Here is a 9,782-nt window from a genome sequence, read left to right as displayed (position 1 = left end):
TCAAAAATGTCCTTAAGCTTCTTTTTTCTTGATGATCAGAGGTCCCACATTGTCTCCAGTCTCTTCATTGTGTTTTATATGTGCCCCATCACAGAAAGGGAACTTTTTGGATCTCCAGCAATGGCAGTACACAGCTTTATCCCCCAAATCCTCCATGTCAAAAGCATGAACTACTTTGGGGTTGTCTTTCTGGATGTGAAGATTTACCATGGCCTTGTGGCAATGATCTTTGACATAAAATTTTTTGTAAGCTAGGTAACCAATTGCAGCTGTCTCAGCGGCCACAGTAACTGCTGCGATCCATTCCACTCGTATGCCGGAATTGGAAACCAGACCCATGGCGCCCTCCCTCCAAAGGTGTGTGCACAGGATACCGAGCACAAAGGGAGTTCACACAGACAGCGGCAATAAAGGAGTGAGGAACATCCTCAAATGGTATTTTTATTTGCAACTTTTTGAGAATGCACCATACAGCCTTCCATAGTGGTTGCACCATTTTACGCTCCCACCAACAGAGAATAAAGGTTCCAGTTTCTCTGAAACTTCACCAGCATTTGATGTTTGCTGTTTTGTTAAATGTTGCTATTCTTACTGGGGTGACGTGATATCTCATAGTTGTTTTGCTTTGCATTGCATCTCTCTTAGAGCTAGGGATTTTGAACATTTCTTCGTGTGCTCGTTGGCCATCTGAATGCATTCTTTGGTGAAGTGTCTGTTCATATCCTGTGCTCATTTTTCATTTGGGTTATTTACCTTTATCCTGCTGTGGTGCTTACGTATTTGTTGTTGTTGTTAATTTTAATTAATGTTTACAGCAACTTAGGGTTTCCAGTCATTCATTGCTGCACTTTTCTCCCTGATCACCTCCCTCTCCCCAATTCACTTTTCTCCTTGATGAGTAAAAGAAAAACTCTTTCATTGGTATGCAATCCCTCCCCCCAAGCCCACTACACTGTAAAGCCTTCAAGACTCCTGTCATGACAATAATACTTAATCATATATCCCTTTTAAACTGTTCTCTCCCTCATCTGTTCCAATGCAGGATACATCATTCCTCCCTTTCTTCTCTCTCTTCCCCCAACCCCAATGTCAGTCCTATTTTACAATAGTTGCCCTAGGCAATATTTGTCCTTTTGTGACTGAGATTATTTCATACAGCATAATGTCTTCTCAGGTCATCCACTTTGCATAATATTTCATTATTTCCCTGAGAAACAAGGTGCTCGAGTATTTTGTAAATTCAACATATAAGTCCCTTGTCTGACATGTCACTACCAAATATTTTTCCCAGTTTCTGGCTTCCCTTTTTACCCTGTTGGAGAAGTTTTTGCATATGCATAGGGATTTGATTCTTAGACGATCCCATTCATTTATTTTATCCTTTCTTGGTTGTAGAATTTCTAGGATGCTTGGCAGACTGTTTATGTTGTGGTTTAGGACTTCTTTTCTTTAATGAAGTTTAAAGTCCTTGGTTTTAGTCTTAGGTCCATAATCCACTTTGAATTGGTTTTTGTATATTGAGTGAGGTGTATATCTTGCTTGAGTTTTCTGCAGATAGTTTTCCAATTTTGCCAACACCATTTGTTAAAAAGCTGTCGTTTCCCAACCTAACTGACTTCATCTCCTTGTCAAAAATCAGTTCACCATAGGTAGATGGGCTGATTTCTGGATTCTCAATTCTATTCCATTGATGATACTTCTTTTTTTTTAACTGGGAAAAAACATATTGGGGGTACAAGGAGGTGAGGGTTGTGGGCAGAAGGGTGAGGATGGGCAGGGATGCAGTTAGAGAGCTGCAGAAATTGGTTGGTGGGGGGAGCAGGTGAAGGAAATGAAAATGATCCAGTGGGGAGCAGATGCTACAGGAAAATGACAAGCATTTTCCAGTGGAAACTAAATCAACTGTCTTATTGATTTGGGAACTGGATGCCGACTCTCTGGCTTCTTCATGCTGAACAGTGATGCTGGTGTGAAGGGGGAAAGGGAGGACACTTTATCACCTTACTGGTGATCTTGGGTTAAGGCTGCTTGCCTTCTTGTTCTGTTAGAAGATATTTTCCTGTCATTTGCTCCCCTCTGGACTGCAAAGTGTTTTCCCAGGTGGGTCCAGTGGGGATGGCTGGTTGAACCCAGAGACTCCATCCTCCTTTGCGTCTTTAGCTGGCAGTTGTATTTCCTTTTTGTCACTGGCACCGGGTTTGGGGTCAGGTCTGAAGTAAAACTCAGTGTTAAGGTTACCTATAGGAAAGGGAGCAAACCTAGAGAGAACAAACTTGTGAGTTACAAATAGAGGGGTTTTGGAGGTGTTGCTTTCAGGTTTACTGGGGGAGAGGGTGGCAGAAAGTAGCCTAGATAAAATTCTCTGGATAGCCTAGGCATTTTTTTTCCTACCCAGGGGTCAGATGGCACAATCTGGGGACTGAGGAGCTCACCCTGAGGGCCATGACGGCTCGCCCCAAGCAGAGTCCCTTTTGCCTTTCATACAGGTTCTGAGGACAATGACAAGGACATCATTGAGTGTCATTATTGTACTGGCCTCTCTTTGAGTTGGACATAAATGAAATGCTGACAAGCCCTTGGACATTCTCTGAATTTCAAAGCCTTGCTGCCCCACGTTCTCCTCAGAGAAACCTTCCAAGCTCAGCTCCCCCAGCCCCAGGTCTCTCGCTCCCAGCCCCCATGGTCAGCACTAACCCCAGGAGAACAGCAATTGGTTGTGTCTCTTGGCTTCCAGAGGACAGAGCCCAGGTATGAGAGTTCAGTGAATTCTAATTCGTGTCCACTGAATGAAAGGAGAAAAACTCTGGATTTCAATTATAATTGTTGTTTTTTTAATAAAGTGATAAAAACACTCACATTCACATTTCACTGTCCACCACTGTGGGTCATAGAGGAAGAATATCAGAAAACTGAGGTTCACAGTGGTTAAAGTCACTGGTCTGAGGTAACCCAGTAACACAGCAGCAAAGTCAGGAACTCGAATCCAGGCCAGCATGGTGGCATGAGCATTTTTTTGGGAGTGCTGGGAGGAAAAACAAAACTAGTTCCCTGGAGTGGTGGGGAAAACGGTAGAAGGACTCCATTCACTTGGCTCTCCATAGCCAAAGAGATGCTGAGCATTGACCTGGATGCAGTACTGGCCCTGTGGCTGCACCAACTTAATTATTAAGGTGGTTTCTAGAGTGGGGTCCGTCTGAGAAAAGAGAAGGAATGGGTGACTTAACAGCAGAGCATGAGGCAGCCTTCTGTCCTCCCCTCTATGGGATCTGACCTCATTCCAACCATCACTACACACACACACACACACACACACACACACACTGCCCTTGGGCTCTTCCCTTCCTAACCTATTCATCCTCCAATGTCTGCCTTCACCTGCACATTTCAGCTGTACTTGAGCCCATTGCTGCACCCACTGTGTCACTCCATGTCCATGAGTGTCTTCCTAATTTTTGCTGACCTTCTGTTTTTCACACATGATGTCTTTCTCCAGGAAATGGCCCTTCATGATACCATGCCTGAAGTGTGTGTGATGAAATCTCACCATCCTTTCTTCTAAGAAGAATTGGAGCTGCACTTCTCTCGAGACAGATGTGTTCATACTTTGGTCACCCCAACGGTGGATTCAATGTTCTTTGCCAGCACTCCAGTTCAAAGGCATCGATTCTTTAGTCTTCTTTATTCATTGTCCAGCTTTCACAAGCGTAGGGGGCAGTTGAATTCCCATAATTGTGTCCTGTGCACCTTAGTCCTCAAAGTAACATCCTTTCGCTCTATCACTTTCATCTGTTTCCTGTCTCTATGGGTTTACTTTCTCTAGATATTTCTCAAAAATGGACTCATAGAGCATGCCATCCATCTTCTGTATCTGGCTGTTTTCACTTGGTGTCATGTCTCAGACCTCAGCATATAACAGGACTTCATTTTTTTTTATGGCCAAATAACAATCCTCTGTATAAATGGAGTGAGCTGTGTAAAACCACTTTCTGCTCAATGGACAGCAGGTTGTTTCCACCTATTAGCCACCGTGACTCGTGCTCTTCTGAACATGCACATGCATGTGTCTGAGTCCTTCGGTTATTCTGAGCACACTCCTGGGAGTAAAATTACTTTTGTGATTGTGGCATGGGGAGGGCACACACAGGGCCATGAAGAGTTGATACCAAAGTGGTGGCGTCAACAATCGCAACAAGACGGGATTCATGCTTCTTTGCAGACAAACCACCTGCTGATGGACCCTGGGCAGGTCCTACTCCTGGCTCTCACAAAGAGACCAGCAGGGGACTCCCATATATGGAGGTGCATTCTCATCTGGTGGGTGGACTGCTGGGGTGAAATTGCTGACTTCCTTTATATTACACACCAGTCACCCCAAAGTGCACACAAGTCCTGTGGAACCTACCCAGTTTGAATGTAATGTCCCATCTACCGGGGTGGCCAAACCCAGCACCATTCCAGGCCCCTTTCTGCCCTCCCTTTCGTGCTCCTCACCTTCAGGAAGTGCTTAGCATTGCAGAGCTTGTAGCGAAGCTGGTATGCGAGACCATAGACATTTGGCATGGGCCAAGACTCGGGAGGATTCCACTGTACCTCCAGATGATTCCCAAGAATGGGGCTCACGCTGACGATCACTGGAGGGTCTGGTTTGACTGAAGGACAAGCAGAAGGCCTTCATTTATCCCTTCGGCCAACAATTATGTATTGAGAACCCTCTGCCTGTCCAGTGCTGTCCCAGGCAGACACAGAACTTGCAGCAAGTACAGAGGAAGTCAAGTGATACCTGTGGGAAAAGCCTTTAGACAGCGGGAGCAGCCTGTGTAGAGTCCCTGTGGCACTATGGGCGAGTTAGAGGAACTGGGTGGAAGTCTGGGTTTCTGGAGTGAAATGAAAAGAGGAGAGATAAGGAGGGGAGGGAGAGAATGGGGCAGGGCGTGTGGGGTCCCCTGCACACGGAGAGGAATTGGGGTTTTACTCCAGGAAAGTTGTTGCCCTGGAGGGCTGTGGCAGAGAGAGCAGGGACGAATTCCCATGCTCATGTGCGCCCTCTAGCTGTTGCAGGGCAAAGACCAGGAGCTGTGAGACCAGGCCTGAACCAAGTGGAGGAGGAGTGGGGACGTAGTGGGCAGAATCTGCATAGATTATAGAGAGGACAGGTTTGGAGGACACGTAGAGAGAGGAGAGAGGAGCAAGAACCCTTTAATAGCCTTCACCCCCACCTCACATGCCCCCACTCACTGATTTCATCAGGCACAAAGGACAGGAGGGTGGTGTTGACGCCTCCGGGGTGGATGGCCGTGACATTGAGCGTGTGAAACACCTTGGAGAGCTTCAGGAGACTCAAGATGGTACATGTGTGAGAGCCAGGTATCAACTGGTAGCAAGGCTTGTCTTCTGTTCCAACCCTGCAGGAGATGGGCTTTGTGAGGAGCTGGTGGTCTGTGATTACCAGGGGACAGGAACAAGGCTATGTGTCCTGCTCTAGCCCTGCCCTGTGGCTGTGCCGTCACCGGACATCCCTAAGGAGATGCTGGAGTGTTTGGATTCTAAGGGATTCTGGAATGTCTACCCACCCACCCCCAACCTGTGTAATTCCAATAGTCCAGAGGTCTAGAGATTCCCAGACTCCTTAGATTTCAGAACTTGGAATGTTATTAAAATTAGACTTCATCACTATCAGGTGGAATTTTCTGGAATGTTCTCGTTGTTTTCTCTGGGCAGGAGAGGAGGCACCACCCAGGCATGGGTATGGAACACTTGTGATGCAGCAAGTGCCTCTGTGTGTGACCTCATTTCATTTCATTTTCTCTAATTTAAATTTTGCCACAGGCTCTTCACAATTCCTAAGCCCAACTCATCACTATTGAGTCAATTCTGTCCCTTTGAGACCCTGGAGGGCCAGGTCTGAGGTCTGACCCTCAGAGATCCTTGAGGACACTCTGTATCTGGCTGCTCCGTGGGTTCCAAATGCACCACGCGATACTGAAGTTATAAATCAAGGAAACTGCTCATCTGTCTTTTTTGTAGCAGCTCGTGGACAGAACTGACCTATCAGGTAGCATCCAGCCACTTAACACATTCAAAACACACAAACAAAAACCATCAAACTCATTGCTGGCAAGATAGAGGGGACTCAGATTTGACAGCCCTCTGCCCCACAACAGGTCTCTGAGCCTGTAAATTACATTTGAGGAGACTGCCTATTTGTGACCTTTGGAATATTTTGTGGATTCGAACTTCCAGAGAAGCATGGTCTTTGGGTCAGCAGCTGCGCTCCTCATGGGCTCTGCCATCAGAGCTCCAAACTAGTACATTATTTGTTATTGTGAAACATTTTAAAGTTCCTTTAAAACTTGTGCATCTATTTTTCAATGGCAAGTTGTATGAGCTCAGAATAAAATCAGCAGCCAACCCCATGGAGTCAGTACAGAACTGGGCCTCACAAGGATCTGAGTGGCTGCCGGGTCAGAAGGATCACCAGGCATTTCTTCTGATGCCCTGGAACCCAGCCTGCTCTCAGAACTGTGGGGTCTCCAGCAAGGCTGCTCTCCCCTGTGGCTATCTGACCTGTATGTGGTGATGAATTTGGTGGGTGTGTTGGCCATTGGAGCTGGGAACTGTGTCCAGGAGCATTCTATGCTCAACGGGTACTTGTAGGATCGACACTGCACCTTCAGGCTTTGATCTGCTGGGAGAAAGGAAGAGTCATAAGGGTGAGACTGCTGGAACAGGCTTTTTGCAAAGTAAAGCTAAACGGGACTACATTCCTCCTTGCTGGTAGCTTACATCCATGTCTAAGTCACTGTCATGTATCACTGTGTGTTGCTGTGATGTGTAATCGAGTGGCCTGCAACTCATAGCAACCCGATGTATAAAAGCCCTAAACCTTGTTCTATCCTGTGCCAATTATTGTCTCTGACACTCTTATACTAACTACCCCAGTTACTGAAATCAATCTACCCAATCGTGGGTCTTCTCTCCTACGCTGTCACTCCACCCTTCCAAGCATGACATTCCTTTTGGAACATGTTCTTATTATGTCAGACGAAGCTTCAGAATCGTTGTCTCCAAGGAACAGCCCATTTTCACCCTCTTTAGAAGAACCTGTTCCTTCTCCTCGAAGTCCGTGTTATAGTCAACACTCTTCTCCAGCACCACAGCTCAAAGGCATCAATTCTCCTTATATCTTCTTTAGTGATTGTCCAGCTTTCTGATGCATAGCAAATAATTGCAAACAGTATGGCCTCAGTAGAGGGGAAATGAGGCAGAGGGGCATGAAGCTGTCTCTGTGAGAACCAGAGCAATTGAGAAGAACACAGCCCCTCCCAGCAGGAGATCAGAAAAAAGAAAAGAGCCCCAGACCAGCACCATGGGGTTTCTACCACTACAGCAGCAGCAAGAGGTTTGTCTGTCTGTTCCTGACTCACAGACTCACAGCTGCACTACTGAGAACAGGGTTTATTAGGGAAGTGAGTTGGAGAGTAGATGAGGCAACTAATATCACCCAATGCAAGTCCAGGTTTCAGGTCAAATTCCAAGGCACAAGGCCTCTGTTGAGGATCTGGTTTCCATTCAACGGTCAAATCCAAATCATCCTGCAAAGTTTGCCTCAGAACAGTTATAAGTCAGCTTCTCCTTTAAACATCTGGCAAGAACAGCAAAAACCTTTAACTGGGGCCTTTATTTCTGGGATCCTCTGTTTATACCTTGCCACTGTTTTCCCCACATCAATGCCACACACTCTGCACCATCAGAATCTTAATATCACTATGGTCTTGCTCCAGGCTCCCTCAAGTATTGTTGCCACAAGTCTTGCTCTCCTCATGTCTTGCCGTCCAATGTGGGAAGCACTTTTTCCCTTATCCCAGTACCACAGCTGTTTGTGATTTCCAAGACCATGTGTCTAGAGTTAAGGTTACCTGGAGCCCAGAGGAGGCTAACTGTGATGGCTAAAGAAGAAGAAAAAGCCAATTGGAGGTTAACATCACAATCACTTATAGGCATAGACTTTCTGGAGCCCTTGCTCTAAACTCCTGCTCGGGGCCACTGAGACTCAAGTCTGCCCTGCCACTGTCCAGGGCTTTACCTCTGAGTAAGACACCCCTTAAGAAACTCCCTCTTGCTAGTAGGCCACCAGAGCTCCAATGTACATCAGAGCCCCTTTTAAAAAAATAAATAAATCAAAAGTTTTATACACACACACACACACACCCCAAAAGAAGAAAGAAACGCCCACATCAGCATCTCAGAGCCCTCTGTCTCTTTCTTTGTCTCTTAGCACCTTAGGGTAAATGTCAAGTTACTAGTCCATGGCCACATATGGGTTCATCCTGAGACTCTCAGAGTTGTGCTGTGAGCCAAGGGCTTCATGCTTCTGACGAATGCCTAAAAAGCAGCAGGTGTCTAATCAATGCAGGTGAAGAAATAAACTCATCCGTACAATCTTTCATCTATAGGAGCTGTGCTGCCAACACAAAGGCACACAGTGTGAGTCAACGAGCTACACCTTGAGGAAAAAAGGGGCAAGTGCTTCTTCTTTAAGGTCTGCTATGTGTCAGTTCCAAATCAACAGTGCATAACAACATACAATATATAGTAAAGTTCAGATCTGTTGGGTTTTGGGTCACCACAAGTCATACTTGACTAGACAAGACCTTGCAAAAACAGTATGTCAGAGATGATAGGCCTTTCTTTCTAGTCTGTCTTGATCTTGAATCTGCTGAAACCTATTCACCATAGGTTACCTACTGGTATTTGTGTCAATGGCACAGCTTCCAGCATCACAGAAACACAAAATCCACCACAGCAGGACACACAATCAGTCTGGCGGTGGACGTGAGGATGGAGCAGGTTGGGAAGGGCCTTGTTCTGTTGTGACCAGGTCACTATGTGTCAGCACCACCTCACCAGCAACAGGATATCAGCTCTGATGAGGCTACCATCTCCACAGCCACTGCCCTCAATGTCCTGCTGAAATAACCACCCTCCACTGCCTTTCTGAGGCTGTAAATCTTTATGGGAAGACACTGACCATCTTTTCTGAGGAGCATCTGGTGGATTGGAACTTCTGACCTTAGGACCACACCTGATGAAACACTATGCCATCAGAGCCCCTACATCCCACCAAGGCAGGAATTGTGAGCCCATTTTCCAAATGGCTAAAATGAGATTGAAGGAGAAGCAGAGGGAAATAGAATGACAGGAATATAGTGGGAAGGGACACAGGTGGGTGTATCTTGATCTTGTCAGTTTTGTGCTCAAGCACATGAGTAGTTTTAAAATGAGTGCCTACAGTGAGAAGATGACTGAGTCAGGGTGCCCTGGCTGGAGAGGGAACCTGGGTCTCAGAATTAAATGCCACCCCTATGATGTCATCGTCATATTGTCAAGTCAGATATGACCTATGGCTGACCCTCCAGTGGGTTTTCGGAGACTAGAAATCTCATGGGAGTTGATTGTCCATCTTTCTCTGGCAGAGCAGCTGCTAGATTAGAGCTGTGTGCCTTCGGGTGGAAGTGCAGCTTCCACTGTGGGAGCAGATGGGCAAGCCTTTCTCCCGCGGGGCCACCGGGTGGGTTCATTTTTCATCCTTTGCTCAGCAGCCAAGTGCATCACCTCAGCACCACCACCAGGGGTCCTTCCCCCTCTGTATTTGTATCCACATCTGTGTCTGTGGTGACAGCCCAAGCCTGTTGGTGTTAATGGTGAGAAAACAGCCTCATTTCCACACAGAACAGCTGGTGGAGTGAACTGCCAGCTTCAGGTCAGCAGCCCGGTCTCCTCAC

The 9,782-nt window shown here is 46.5% G+C and overlaps 1 protein-coding gene across 1 annotated transcript; it reads right to left on the bottom strand.

The window, feature by feature from the left end:
- Window positions 1–6: 6 nt before the first annotated feature.
- LOC102856035 (CDGSH iron-sulfur domain-containing protein 1-like) lies at window positions 7–408 on the bottom strand. Its single transcript, XM_006902152.1, has one exon. The coding sequence runs from the start codon at window positions 337–339 to the stop codon at window positions 13–15; it is 327 nt and encodes a 108-aa protein (XP_006902214.1). The 5' UTR covers window positions 340–408; the 3' UTR covers window positions 7–12.
- Between the last annotated feature and the right edge of the window lie 9,374 nt (window positions 409–9,782).

The sequence above is a fragment of the Elephantulus edwardii genome, unplaced genomic scaffold (genome assembly GCF_000299155.1).
Source record: "Elephantulus edwardii isolate Elephantulus edwardi_28Jun2011 unplaced genomic scaffold, EleEdw1.0 scaffold00374, whole genome shotgun sequence".
Lineage (NCBI taxonomy): Eukaryota > Metazoa > Chordata > Mammalia > Macroscelidea > Macroscelididae > Elephantulus > Elephantulus edwardii.
The sequence above is the reverse complement of the archived record's forward strand: the minus strand, read 5'-3'. Positions and strand labels throughout refer to the sequence as shown.